At 36.3% G+C, this 14,999-nt stretch overlaps 1 protein-coding gene across 5 annotated transcripts in view; it reads right to left on the bottom strand.

The window, feature by feature from the left end:
- Positions 1–4,582: 4,582 nt before the first annotated feature.
- LOC109059909 (lethal(3)malignant brain tumor-like protein 4) overlaps positions 4,583–14,999 on the bottom strand; it is a 44,862-nt gene continuing 34,445 nt past the window's right edge. For all 5 annotated transcript variants that reach the window (XM_042751720.1, XM_042751724.1, XM_042751722.1 and 2 more), the window contains 4 exons: positions 14,246–14,319; positions 8,992–9,161; positions 5,971–6,033; positions 4,583–4,998 (listed from right to left, as the gene is read on the bottom strand). In XM_042751720.1, coding sequence (XP_042607654.1) covers positions 4,846–4,998; positions 5,971–6,033; positions 8,992–9,161; positions 14,246–14,319 — 460 coding nt within the window. In that variant the 3' untranslated portion in view covers positions 4,583–4,845. The remainder of the gene's footprint in view (positions 4,999–5,970; positions 6,034–8,991; positions 9,162–14,245; positions 14,320–14,999) is intronic.

Genomic DNA, 14,999 nt, shown 5'->3' with positions numbered 1-14,999 from the left:
GAGAGCTTTCAGTCAATGAAAGAGAAAAAGTAACTCTTGTAAATTAAAAAGTAATGCGTTACTTCACAAGTTACTCAATCTGATTATGTAACTCGCGTTACTTGTAATGTGTTACCCAACACTGCTGGTGAGCGTGACTGTAATATCTGTAAGGCCTGCACTTGTGAACAGCAGCACTTTTAATTGCTAACGCTCCACTTTATCTGTAATAATCACACCCAAAGTGCTTCCTGAAGACGCTGAGCTCAGGATAAAGATGAAACGCTGCAAACGAACACGGTTCAGGCCTCAGAGAGATGCTCATTAAGACAAACCTCCGCCGCCTTTGAAGGCCCTACATCTCGCCTCAAGACACCATCAAGCGCTGGAGAGGAGCAGAGCCTTTAACAGTCTGTTTCCCACAGACCTGCGCCATCAAACCCTCCCAGAATCCTCCAGAGTCCAGACGCCTCGTGACCCCAGAGGTTATTCTCAGCACATGGCCTTCGCTGAACCGCTCACACAGAAAACAGAAGAATGTTTACAACATTCTGGAAGAGCTAAAGGCATCAGAGCGGGGCTAGTTGTCACAGGCTCTAGCAGTGCTTTTATACAATGATTTGTGACCCTGCAACACAAAACCTGTCATAAAGGGCAATCTTTATAGATTCATCAGTTTATACATCATCTGAAGCTGAATAAATAATCTCTCCATTGATGTGTGGTTTGTTAGGAGGACAATATTTGTCTGAGATACAACTATTTGAAAATCTGAGTCTGAGGGAGCAAAAAAAATCTAAATATTGAGAAAATCATCTTTAAAGTTGTTCAAATGAAGTTCTTAGCAATGCATATTACTTAATCAAAAATTAAGTTTTGATATATTTATGGTAGTAAATTTACTAAATATCTTCATGGAACATGATCTTTAATTAATATCCTAATGATTTTTGGCATAAAAGAGAAATGTATAATTTTGATTCATACAATGTATTGTTGTCTATTTCTACAAATATACCTGTGCTACTGATGACTGCTTCTGTGCTGCAGGGACACATTTATCTAATTCAAAAAAGTCTAACATCAGGATAATATTGTGAATTCTGTCTCCAGTATCACTATAATTTCTAATAGTTGAACACATCCACTTTTATTACGATGACTGAATATATAACTGTAGTTGAATTTTGCACCGGGGCAAGTTGTCACACATTTAACTGGAACCAAAAAACACTATAAGACAAAACTCATGAGCTAATTTGACAAATCTGAACAAATTAATAAGAGTAATAGTGGAACGTTCACACATTTAAACACCATGTAAATGTATTTTCTTTCTTGCACCACTGACAAACCAACCCAGTGTTCTCCTCAGATCTGCATCTGACGCCCAGCGGTCAGTCATGAAGGATGAACCGTTAAGGACACGGTCAATCACAACATCTCATTAGATTGCACCAAAACCTCCTGTCAGAATGAACGCATGTGTGATTTAGTTACTGTATAAGCAATATATTTATGCAGCTGTATCTGTTCATAACTAGTTTTGTCTGAGTTTCACACCCTGATGATTCCATCACATTTCCAGACGCAAACAGCTCCATTATTCCCTCTCACTGAGCATCTGACAGCTTTTAAAGTCACCTGATTCACATTTGCATTAAGAGCCTTCGGGTGTTTCCAATCACACTGTTAGCAATTACACAACATCATTAATGCTAACAGCCTGAACCTCAAGTAATCAAACATGTTTTCTTTAAAACACACGGTTAAAAGGAATAGTTCAGCCAAAAACGTGTGTTGAAAATATGCCCATGTACGGTTCATCGGAGAGTTTGTTTCTTCATCAGGTTTGGAAAAATGTAGCATTGCATCAGTGTCTCAGCAATGGATGCTCTGCAGTGAATGGGTGCCGTCAGAATGAGAGTCCAAACAGCTGATAAAAACATCACAATAATCCACAAGTAATCCACAGCACAATTATTGTGGTGTTTTTATCAGTTGTTTGGACTCTCATTCTGACGGCACCCATTCACTGCAGAGCATCCATTGCTGAGACACTGATGCAGTGCTACATTTCTCCAAACCTGATATAACACTCACCTACATCTCTGATGGCCATTTTTGGTCAGCTACTCCTTTATCAGCTTCACCAGCTGTGCACAACATAAATGATAACTGGTTTATAAATAAATACGGTTAACATGATTGATTTACCCGTGACTGGTTGAGGAACATCTGAAGGTCATGAAGCTGCAGGAACCTTGACGTGACACTCACAGAACATTTACATTCAGATTCAGATGAACTGCTATCAGGCTGCTTCAGGTTCTCCTGCTTTGTTCTGCTTGAGCTGAACTCTATTAATAAACGCGGATAAATCAATGCGTTCCTTCACTAATGCTGCTGCTGTCCTGCAGAAAGACAGGAGAGACGTGCATCTGCAGTGAAGAAAGACAGACAACATTTCTTGTGTCCTGATGTTCCACAGTGAATAGCGTCCACATCCAGCTATGATAAACCCAGCACATCAGATATGAAGCTCGCAGCTCCACTAATGCTGTGTTCAGATGAAATCTGACTGAATTCTGAAGGAACAGAGACGACAGCATTCGGAGGAGATTTGCACGTTTTATTAGGGTGCTGATGTGACTGAATGAAATCTGTTGTACAAAGTGTGAGTGAGTTTAAGAAAGAGGGTTTATAAATATGTACAAAGCATCTGATCAATAAATCAATCATCATATCTGAGTGAAAGGACTGAACTAATACAGCAATGCAATGAAACGTCTTCATTCTGCGCCGGGAAACTGAAGGGACAAACACTAAAACGCACACATTCCTGACGTTTGGCTAAATTAAATAATCATGAGATGGATTCTGCATTGAAATCACACCAGTGTCAAAATTCATAGCAAATATATATATATATATCGTTTGCTTTGTGCATTATAGCAAGTCTTTAAATAATCATCAGAAAATCCCCTGATGTGAAACCAGAATTCAGATCACATTCTCACAGAGCCATTCACACTAATAAAGTATATTTCAAGAAACATAAACAGGGATTGGTCTAATTCTCTGCGCAATACATCACAAAAATAATCCTTTTGGCATTTGAAATCAATCATATACAATATATTATTATTATCCTTCCCTGTGCAAATGTACGGTGATTTTGCACAATAAATAAAAGGTGATTCAGCAGGTTCAGCACAATCATACAGAGCTGTACAAAACAAAATCAAATCAGAGGAAGTAACAGAACGGGCACAAATCTCTGAGCATTAGAGAAGAGTTCAGACACGAATGATCGTCCTCTCATCATTCACTCAAACCCCAATGACTTTCTTTCAAAAGAACTTGTTCTTTCTCCAAAATGACACAAAAAGCACCATAAAATGTTTCTCTGAACTCATATGAACAGAATAAAGTCATCACTGACTGAATCTTAATCTGAAGTTGATTTAGTGCATCCAAAATAAAAGTTTATGTGTGTACTGTGTTCATTTATTATGTATATATAAATACACACACATACATCATATATTTTGAAAATATTTACATGCCATTACTTATATTTATATTCATATAATTTAAATGAGTGCTTTCAAATGATTAAATATATATCTAAATACAAATACATACACTTGTATATTTAAGAAAAATATGCTGTTTATTTATTAAACATTTATATATAATATAAAATATAGTAAAATAAATATTTATACACGTAAATATTTTCAAAATATATACTGTATGTGTGTGTATTTATATATGCATAATAAATGAACAGTACACACACATTATGTAAACAAAAACTTTAGTTTGGATGCGATTTATCATTTGACAGCACTAATTTATATATAATATAAATATGTTTAATATATAAACTAATCATTTGACAGCACTAATTTACTGCATGTGTGTATACTATATATATATATATATATATATATACATATATATATAATATATAAACAACATTTTTCTTAGGTCTATACATGCATGTGTGAACATTTATTTTTAATGCAATTGATCGCGATTAATCGTTGCCCTTGATTGGAGAGAAACGAGCATTTTCAGCCCTTATTCAAAGCTGTACAGATGATTATAGACACAGAGCTGTTCATGTCATTCACTTCCATTACACTGAAAACAGCAGCGTGTTGTTTTGGGAAAGTCACTGGGGTTTGGTCATGTGAAGAGTGAGTACATGATGACAGAACGTTCATTAGTGGATGAACTGTTCATTTAGAGTCACACACTCACTCACACGCACACACACACAGGTTTGGTCATGTGAAGAGTGAGTAAATGATTAAATCACACACACTCTTACACACACACTCACTCATACAAATATATAAATCACTCACTCACTCACTCACTCACTCACTCACTCACTCACTCACTCATATACACACACACACTCACACACACACACACACACACACACACACACACCACACACACACACACACACACACACCACACACACACACACACACACACACACACACACACACACACACACACACACGCTCCACACACACACACACACACACACACACTCAGAGACTCTGTCAGAGACTCTGCACACACACACACACGCACACACACACACACACAGAGCAAATCCTGTAGTCGCTGTTCACCTGTTTGTGTTGAGTACAAATAGCACCGTGACTGAGAGAAACCCCTCGTAGACGCCGGCGACTGCGTTTGATTGTCGCGTGGTTGAGTTTGGGAAGGAAAGGACAGGGTTTAAAGGCAGAAGGGGGACCTGACGGAGACGAGGCCGCAGGGTGATTAGCGCTAACGGAGGCGTAGGGAATGCATGGATACAGTAGATTGATCTGTGCTTCATGTGTCTCCCGCCGGCGGCTGCTTCTTATCCTCGGCGTGTTTGAACATCAGGATGGAGTTGTAGATCTTGAGGGCCGGGCCGAGCTTCACACTCATTATCTTAACGATGTCTCGCTGCGTCAACAGAAGAAAGGCCTTCCCGTCGATTTGCTGGAGAGGGAGTCAGCAGAACAGTGTGTTTACCCATCGTACAAATGAACACTAACGACATCATAATGTGATCTTAAATATAACAAAATGAACTTTAAACTGTATTTACAGTCTCTCTTCCTGGAAAACAGACAGCGATAAATAAATAAATATTCTCTGAAAACTTTCTCTTCAGTTTATAAAGAATATATGAGGAGAAAAAAAATTAATACTTCTATTGATCAAGGATGCATTAAACTGATCAAAAGTGCCATTGAAGACATTCATAATGTTACAAAACATTTCTATTTCAAATAAATGCTGTTCTTTTGAACTTTCTGTTCATCTGTGAATCCTGAAAAATAAAATGTATCACGGTTTCCACAAAAATATTGTGCAGCACAACTGTGTTCAACATTGATAATAATCAGAAATGTTTCTTGAGCAGCAAATCATCATATTAGAATGATTTCTGAAGATCATGTGACACTGAAGACTGGAGTAATGATGCTGAAAATTCAGCTGCGCATCACAGGAATAAATTACACTTTAACAGATATTCACATTGAAAACAGCTGTTTTAAATTGCAATAATATTTCACATTTTTTACTGTATTCTAATCAAATGAATGCAGCCCTGGTGAGCAGAAGAACAATTTAAACAAGTAATTATTTCAAACTTTAATCTCTCTCATAATTTTGCTTCTCAAGTTAAAAATTAAAATTAAATTAAATTTATGCATTTAGCAGACGCTTTTATCCAAAGTGACTTACAGTGCATTCAGGCTATCAATTTTTACCTATCAAGTTAAGTTTGTTGTGATTCTTTTACTTGAAACAGAGACACAAATAGTAATTAGGAAGGTTTGTTCACAGTGGAGCAAATGTGATTTCATGTGAATTTAAAATGTGTAAGAGAGTAGTGGTCTATGTGTGATTTAAAGCTGCTGTGGCTGTAAGTGGAGAGAAACTGCTCCTCAGCTCCACACATACCTCCTCTCTGAACTGCTTGGACTGTTCCTCACAGCCGGGTAAAGAATGGATGAAATCAGCCACCTGAAACACACACACACACACACACACACACACACACACACACACACACACACAACACACACACACACACACACCACCTGAAACACACACACACACACACACACACACACACACACAGTTTCATTTTCACTCTTGTTTTAGAGGTTCTCAACATGATAGAATCAAGGTTACATTGTGACGGAATCTCTGCGTTGCTTAGCAACTGTAAACAGCTGCAGTTACATTTCACTTTATTTTAATCATTAATACATGTAACTATTGTGAACACTGTTGACTGCTGTATCGTCATATTTATGTAGTGGATAATAATATAATGATAATACTAATATTTAAAAAATTGTGCTGTCAAACGATTAATTGCAATTAATTGCATGCAAAATAAAAGTTTTTATTTACATAATATATGTGTGTGTGCTGTGTATATTTATTATGTATATATAAATACACACACATACAGCATATATTTTGAAAATATGTACATGTATATATTTATATTAATTTAATTTATATTATATATAAATATTTTTAATATATAAACGTAACAGTACACACACATATACTATGTGAACAAAAACTTTTATTTAGGATATGATTAATCATTTGACAGCACTAAAAAAAACTATATAAAATATATTATACATAAAATTACTTGCGCATCATATACAGAAAATTGTTGTGTATCATATTGAAGTAGTTGGTAAATTATTATTATAATAAAAAGCAATTTTATCACACTAAAGTGGTCTCTGACAGAGAACAAAAAATAATAATATAAATATTAATATATAATGTACAGATAATAAAACGTATAAAAATATAAATTACCAGCATAAAATATATATTTATTATACATATAGTAACATTATAGCTTTTTATAAAGCGCCCACTAAGGCACCAGTGCTCATGAAATAATAATAATTAATAATAATTAGAATAAATAATTCTAATTCTGTATTTTAGACTTGATGAAACGCAGCTTTAAACAGAATCTGTCAGATCTTAATTTACTGATACAGACTTCCTGTGGAGTAAAAGTGAATCTGAAGTGTGATGTGACGCTGATGCAGCGGGTCAGCTGAGGTTTGAGCGAGAGACTCTCTGCAGCGTCAGCAGAGCGTTTACTCAGGAACACTCTCGGACGTGTCTCAGGGATCTCCATCAAACACCCGCAGCTAAGAATAACCCATCTGAAGCATCGCCGCAGTCTCTGAAGAACTTCACTGATGTGCTTTCTGACCTCTCCCTGTTCTCGCCCGGAAGCTCAGTACAATTACAGGAAGAGCGTCTCTGGAGCCGCGCCGGACTTTAATTAAACAGACCGACTCCAGAGAGCATCTTTGGAACAACATCTCAATTCATTAGAAAACCGCCGCCAAGATGCAGCAGACCGACCTTCTCTGGTCCTGTCAGCTGATATCCAGCACACACATCTGTATCAGGATGCAGTGATCAGTGTTACTCGAACCCATCTACACCTGTTTTAAACTCTAATAATATTTCACAATTTTTACTGTATTTTTAATCAAATAAACGCAGCCTTGGTGAACAGAAGAGACTTCTTTCAGAAACATTTCACTGGCCCCAAACATTTAAACATTAGCACATATAGAAAAGAATCTCATTTAGATCATGTAGCTAATGATCACGCACTGGTTTAACGTGTGACATCATCAACCGGTCAGACAGTGGCCTGTTCACCGCTGGGTCCTTGAGGGCCTGTAGCTCAACGTGTGTTTATCTCTGCACTCTGTTCACCTGGTTACCATGGCAACCAGCCCATCATGAAACCAGCGGTGTGAAGAGGCTCGATTTCAGCCCCAAACTACAGCCACTCCACCCAGATACCAGGATGTGTTTATACTCGCAGATCGCATGACCTCCAGCCTCTGCGCTCCCATTGGCTGATGTCACATCACATCATTTGCATAAAGCTGAAGTCAGCTTGACTGTAACATTGTGAAAACTGCAGCTTCATGATACGGAATGATTTCTGCCTACAGACTGCTGACAATTAATAATAACTATCTGTTTTAAAAATATTTAGGCCTAAATTTAAGATTTATGCATTTTATTGCATATAACATTTCCATCCATTTGAATAACAGTTTCAGCACAAACTAACAAAATTAATCATGCATCAATGAAATGATCAAGTCACAGTTTATTAACTCCTTGCATCTATTTGATTTAATTTAAATAATTTCTTCAAAATGCATTTATTCAAATAGCACTGAATCAACATAAATCTGTTCATTATGAAAACAATGACATTAATTCAGTTAAAAAAACAGTTAAAATATGACCAGCGGTGGAACAAGCAATATTCAATCAGTTTAAATGTATAAGATTGAAACAAACTGGATTTATTGATGACAAATTTATGAAGCTGGTTATTGTGTATTTAAAACACATTGTGTTTATTAACACTTTTACAGAAATCTGACCTGATTCATTGATGCATGACTGACAAATATGATCGCATGAAGTTTAGTAGTTTATGTTAAAACTGTCTAATCAAAACATATGGAAGTTTTACATGCAATTCTTCAAATCTTACATTTAAGCCTGAATATGTTTCTGAGTGCATACAAAAATGCAATGTTCACACAATACCACATGCTTTAAGTGAAATAAACCCTGATGTGTCCCTGCAGCACAGAAGCAGTCATAAGTAGCATTGTATGGGTTAAAATTATACTTTTTTCTTTTATGTCAAAAATCATTAGGATATTAAGATCATGTTCCATGAAGATATTTTGTAAATATATCAAAACTTAATTTTTGATTAGTAATATGCATTGCTAAGAACTTTATTTGAACAACTTTAAAGATGATTTTGTAGATGATGTATCAAATAGAATCTCAAATTTTGAAAAAACTGTCCCTCATGATTGGTTTAGTGCTCCAGGGTCACATATGAGCTGCACTCAACCCTGAACGGGACGGAGCACTCCTCACCTCCTCGGCGGTCCAGTGGGAGACGCGACTGGCCTGAACGCCGGCCACACCGGGCAGAAGCTTACAGTGCTGCTCCCAGCACAGCGGCAGATCACGGCTCGGGTGAGCAGACATGGCTGAGAGGAAGACGGACTGATGCAGCGCCTGCTGGAGACCCTCCACGTTACGCTCTGAAACACACACACATCAGTCACTTACTGCGGCCAAATAACAAGAGCTTTCAGATCTACTCAACATAAGATTTTTTCCCCAAATTTCTTTATTAAAGGGATAGATCACCCAAAAATGAAAATACTGTCATTAATTACATTCCAAACCTGAGATATTTTTGATGAATTCCGAGAGCTCTCTGACCCTCCACAGACATCACGGATCCTTACATGATGGGGACATCGTTAAAATAATCCATGTGACATCACACGATACACTGTTTACGTTCAGATCAAAACTACATATCCCCGCACACACACTACCGGTCAAAAGTTTGGATCAGAAGGATTTTTAATGTTTTTTACAGAAGTCTCGTCTGCTCATCAAGGCTGCATTTATTTGATCAAAAATACAAGAAACAATTTAATATTGTGAAATATTATGATGTAAAATAATGTTTTTCTATTTTAATATACATTAAAGTGTAATTTATTTCTGTGATGTGCAGCTGTATTTTCAGCATCATTACTCCAGTCTTCAGTGTCACATGATCTTCAGAAATCATTCTAATATGATGATTTATTATCAGTGCTGCTTCATGTTTTTTTTGGAACCTGTGACACTTTTTTTTTTATTTTTTATTTTTTTGAAAGAAATTAAAACTTTTATTCAGCATGCATGTGTTAAATTGTTAAGAAGTGATAGCAAATATTTATATTGTTTGAAAAGATTTATATTTTGAATAAATGCTGTTCTTTTTGAATTTTTCATCATCAAAGAATCCTGAAAAACGTATCGCAGTTTCCTAAACATTTTTTGGAAGCACAACTGTTGATAATTCTAATAATAAATCATCATATTAGAATGATTTCTGAAGATCATGTGACACTTTATACTGGCGTAATGCTGCTGAAAATACAGCTGCAGATCATGTGAATATATTATATTTTGTAGTGTTTTTGAATATAAAGCTTTATTTTATATTGTATTAAAATTTTGAACTGTTTTTTTTTTTTTTTCTGTATTTTTGATCAAATAAATGTAGCCTTGATGAGCAGAAGAAAACATTTCAAGTCTTACTGATCCCTGACTCTTGAGCAGTAGTGTATATACACATGAAGCTCTGATGTCACATGGATTCTTTTAACCATGTCCTTGCTATGTTTCTGTGTGTGGACCGTGTAAGCATCCGTGATGTCTGTGGAGGGTCAGAGAGCTCTCAGAATTCATCAGAAACATCTTAATTTGTGTTCTGAAGATGAACGAAGGTCTTACAGGTTTGGAACGACACGAGGATGAGTAATTAATGACTGAATTTTTGGGTGATCTCTTTAATTTTTCCTGCATGGACCATCAAATCAAATGATTTTATTATTATCATTCCACACTATTAGGGAAGGGAAGGGAAGGGAAGGGTCTTCAGGTTAAGCTCAGGTTAAGTGTCTAGAGTTAGCCAGCAATTTCCAGTTAAATGCAGGCGAACACTTCTTTCAGCCATGAATCTAAAGGAGGTGGTGAAACAGGATGAGACGTCTTGCTAGTAAAGTGGCTAAAAGCCTTTTGGACCATTACTAAAAGGTCAGCATCAACTTCCATCCCAAAAATAGCCAAAAGTAGATTTGTATCAAGATCTAGCCTCTTAGTGCAATAATCAAGTAGTTTAGGACATTCCCCAAACATATGAATGAGATCAGATGGAGATTGATCTCTGACAGAGGGGTATATTTTAGCATGAATATAAGATTTAAAACAAGAGTCCACCCGGAAAAGAAAATATTCTGAAGATCCAACGTTTGCATTTGATTGTTGCATTTCATTAGCTGCAGTCGCATGAACTCTCAAACTGATCCGTGATCAGCCGTTACCCTGCGCTTATTCTCCATGGGGAAATTAATAAAAATGAATGAAGGGATATATCTGAACTGACCACCCATACATCAGAAAGAAAAACTGATTTCCTATAATGGACTAATTATTGATGACCAATCATTTTTCAAAAAATCAGTGTACTGTAAGATTTACTTTTTTAAAACACTGTAAATGTTCAAATTTCACAAATAATTACAAAGCAAACTTTTTAAAGCAGAAAGACTGAAATAGTATTTTCTCATAAAACATGCTAGAAAAATAATTCTTTACAGTTCTTTACAATGCTTTTACCACACTGTCTCTGCTGAAATGTTTCCCTTTCATTTGTCACGCCTCGGAGAAAGTGTGGAAGAGACGTGACGAACACATCCATGTTTTCCTGCTGCGTTCAGATGAATCCAGCGCAGTAATGGACACAAACAATGTGCAATAACTGTAATGTATTTTATTGAGTCATGTGCAATCTTTTTTTTTTATACTGCAAGATTCTTTTGCAGGTGTTTAGTTAGGTAGCGATGTCTGTGTGCATGGATTGAATTGTAGTTGCTGGTGTAAAAATATAATTTCCAGTGAAGGATTTATAAAGTATTTTAATAATAATAATAAACTGCTGCCGCTTGTGTTTGGGCTCGTTGGTACTAAAGGGCATTTCTATCAAAATAAAGCACATGTTCTGTCTGATTACAGGGTTCACCAACGGCTCTGAGCTCTCGCTCTCGGTCTCTGCTCGCTCAAATGTTCCTGGCAAGAGCGGTGCGTTTGAGACGCCGCGAGTGTTTGGCCCTTCACGCTCCGCTGAGGCTGATCGGACCACACAAACGGCTCTAAAGGGACCAAAAGAGCTGCTAAACGAACGCCAGAGATCCTGCTAATCAACTCAAACCGGCACGAATGAGAAAACAGAGCTCAGTGCATGAGAAATTAATATTCCTGTCTCAATCAGGTCTGATATTGTAAAGTAAGAAGGGTTTCTGTGAAGATCCACTTTTATAATATTTTTAGTAGTTTTAATACATTCTATAGAAAAACAAAATGTAGTAGATGTGTTTGTTTCTTCATCAGGTTTGTAGAAATGTAGCACTGCATCAGTGTCTCAGCAATGGATGCTCTGCAGTGAATGGGTGCCGTCAGAATGAGAGTCCAAACAGCTGATAAAAACATCACAATAATCCACAAGTAATCCACATTGTGTCCACATTGTGGTGTTTTATCAGCTGTTTGGACTCTCATTCTGACGGCACCCATTCACTGCAGAGCATCCATTGCTGAGACACTGATGCAATGCTACATTTCTACAAACCTGATGAAGAAACACACTCACATTTTCATTTTTAGGTGAGTTGTTCCTTTTATGCCAAAAGAGAAACTAAATCTCCTGATGATGTTTTCTAAAAATAATTCAGTAATTCTCAAACATGAGATCTCAGACTGAGACACAAATACTGAGGAGTCTCATGGGGTGCCAGCGTACAGGACACGGACATCATGAGATCGATGCGTGACAGACGCGCACACACACACACACACACTGCTGTGTTTCTGCAGGCGGGTGTTTGGCATGATGACATTCACTCTGATCTGCGTCGCCACCTGTGTCCCGTTACACAAGCCGTTGCCATGGCGACTGTCACACTGCATTGTCGTCTGAGCAACTGTTTGCAATCTGTTGTGTCACATGATCAGGTGAGATCAGGCCTGATGATGAGGACGTGAGTGGACGGCGTCTGCAACGATTAGATTCTCACAGCTCACACATCACCGCAGGACGCAAAAGAGCAGCACAGCAGAGAGAGAGAGAGAGAGAGAGAGAGAGTCTCAACTCATCACACACACACACACATCTGAACTCATCACTCCAGAGCCGATCCGCCCCATACACTCACTACACACTACGTAAGTACAGCTCAAATCCCCAGATGTGTTCTTGCTCCGCCCCTTTTATCAAGGATGCATCCAGAGGTGACGTGTGCCAGAGATTGTCTTAATATTTGATTATATTGGGGAAGTTGAGAAGGTAAGCTGATGTTCCAATTTGATTTCTTTTGTTTTTGCTGTTCCTTAGTTTAACATTCCTGAGTGTAAGATGTGAAGTGGGGAAACCTGCGGGACCACTTTCCCATCAACCACATCGTTTACAAAACATGGAACTATTTTTGTTTTTGTTGTTTCTATTTTTAATTTATAGATTTTGTTGTTTTACTTTGATGTTGGTATGTTTTACTTTAAACAGAAATGATTAGACCACATTTTACAAGAAAATACTATTCCAGTTTTATGTTTCGCTCAGTGTATTAGTTGCCATTTGGGTGTAATTATTTGTGAAATTTGCTTGCAATATTGTTTCTACAGCAAATTCTGTTTTAATGCACCAAAAACCAAACAGCTGACTGACCAAACACCTCCAGAGGAGACTGAAAATTAAAAAATAACATCTATTTCAAAATAATAATAAAAAAATTACAGGCATACTAAAATTAACTTTAAATTTAAAACTGAAAATTAAATAAAATCTCATTCAAAATATAAAGGACTATATATTATAGACTGTAAAAAAACGAACAAAAAAGACTAAATAAAATACTTCTTAAACTTTAAAATGAAACTGAAAATATAAAATAAAAAACTCAAAACTATTATGTTATTGATGAAATTGTGACAGAAATTATGACATATTAAAATGTACATCTCAAAGTAGTAATAATAATAAACATTATTATTATTATTATTATTGAATAAAAATATAAAAATTGTTAAATAAAAGCAAAATAAGGAATATAACTATTGTAATATTTCACTGTAAAATAAAAAGCATTTCCTGTAAAGCTGCTTTGAAATGGAACATACTGTGAAACGTGCACTAAACAGAACTGAATAGAGTGACTCAAACTAGAGTTCATGTGAATCATGAGCTGCTCGCGTGTAAACCAACACATGCTTCAAACACAGATATTTACAGAACTAAATCACAGCCTTCGTCTTTTAATAATCGCGAATGCTTCATAACAGCTCATTTCTTTATGAATCAATACAGATGGAACGCTTAACAAAAGTAAAGTTTCAGTATGGAGGGGTTTCATTATTATTTGAAGCCAGATAACCGTGCTGCGTGACAGCTGGAGAAGAGACACGAGCGCTCACATCACACCGACAACAAATTATTACAGAGAAACAACTGCTGGATTCACAAACGCAGAGTGTGTTCTGCTCAAGCGTCTGTCACTGAAGAAACACTCACCTGAAATAACGCTGTTTACGTCAATGTCATCCTCCTCATCCTTGATACGCAGATACTTCGTGGACTGAGAGAGTCTGAAAAGAATAAAAAACATAACACACACACATTTATACTGTACATACACACTCAGGTCCACACAGATTTGGACACAGACACAATTAGTATTTTTTAGCCTCTGTATTCACTGAAAACAGAAGACTTGTTAATCTGTGCTTGTTACAACATGCTCCTGAACGCTTCAGAATTCAGAAGACACACAGCAGATTACTGCTGAAGTGAAAGCTTTTCAAAAAAAGAAAGTATAAAGTTATATGTACCTGTATAAAGGTAAAAACACAAAGACTCAGTGTCTGAATACTTCCAGACCTATCTATATATATAGATTTTAAAATAATCTTAAAAGACAAGTAAACATTAAGTCATTTTACAATAGCTATATATATTTTTATTTTATAAATGTAGAATATAAATATAAAAATTTATTGTTATTATATATAAATATATATGTGTTTTTAACTGTGAAAAATATTATTAGATTGACTGTCTGTTAAATGTATTGTTATATGTTATTGTTTTTATATATAAACATAAATATGTATTTAACACTGCAAAAATCAGTGATCTGATCATTCACTCGTGATGATGCAGCAGAGACCGACACTTCAGTCTAAGCTTTTGAAAGCAAGCTTTTTACTCCAGATCTGGTGAAACATTCAGAAATGGAGTGAAGAGTTTATTTATTCCTGCTGTACTG

Source organism: Cyprinus carpio, chromosome B24, assembly GCF_018340385.1.
Source record: "Cyprinus carpio isolate SPL01 chromosome B24, ASM1834038v1, whole genome shotgun sequence".
Lineage (NCBI taxonomy): Eukaryota > Metazoa > Chordata > Actinopteri > Cypriniformes > Cyprinidae > Cyprinus > Cyprinus carpio.
Note: the sequence above shows the minus strand (reverse complement) of the source record. Positions and strands in the feature narration are given on the sequence as shown.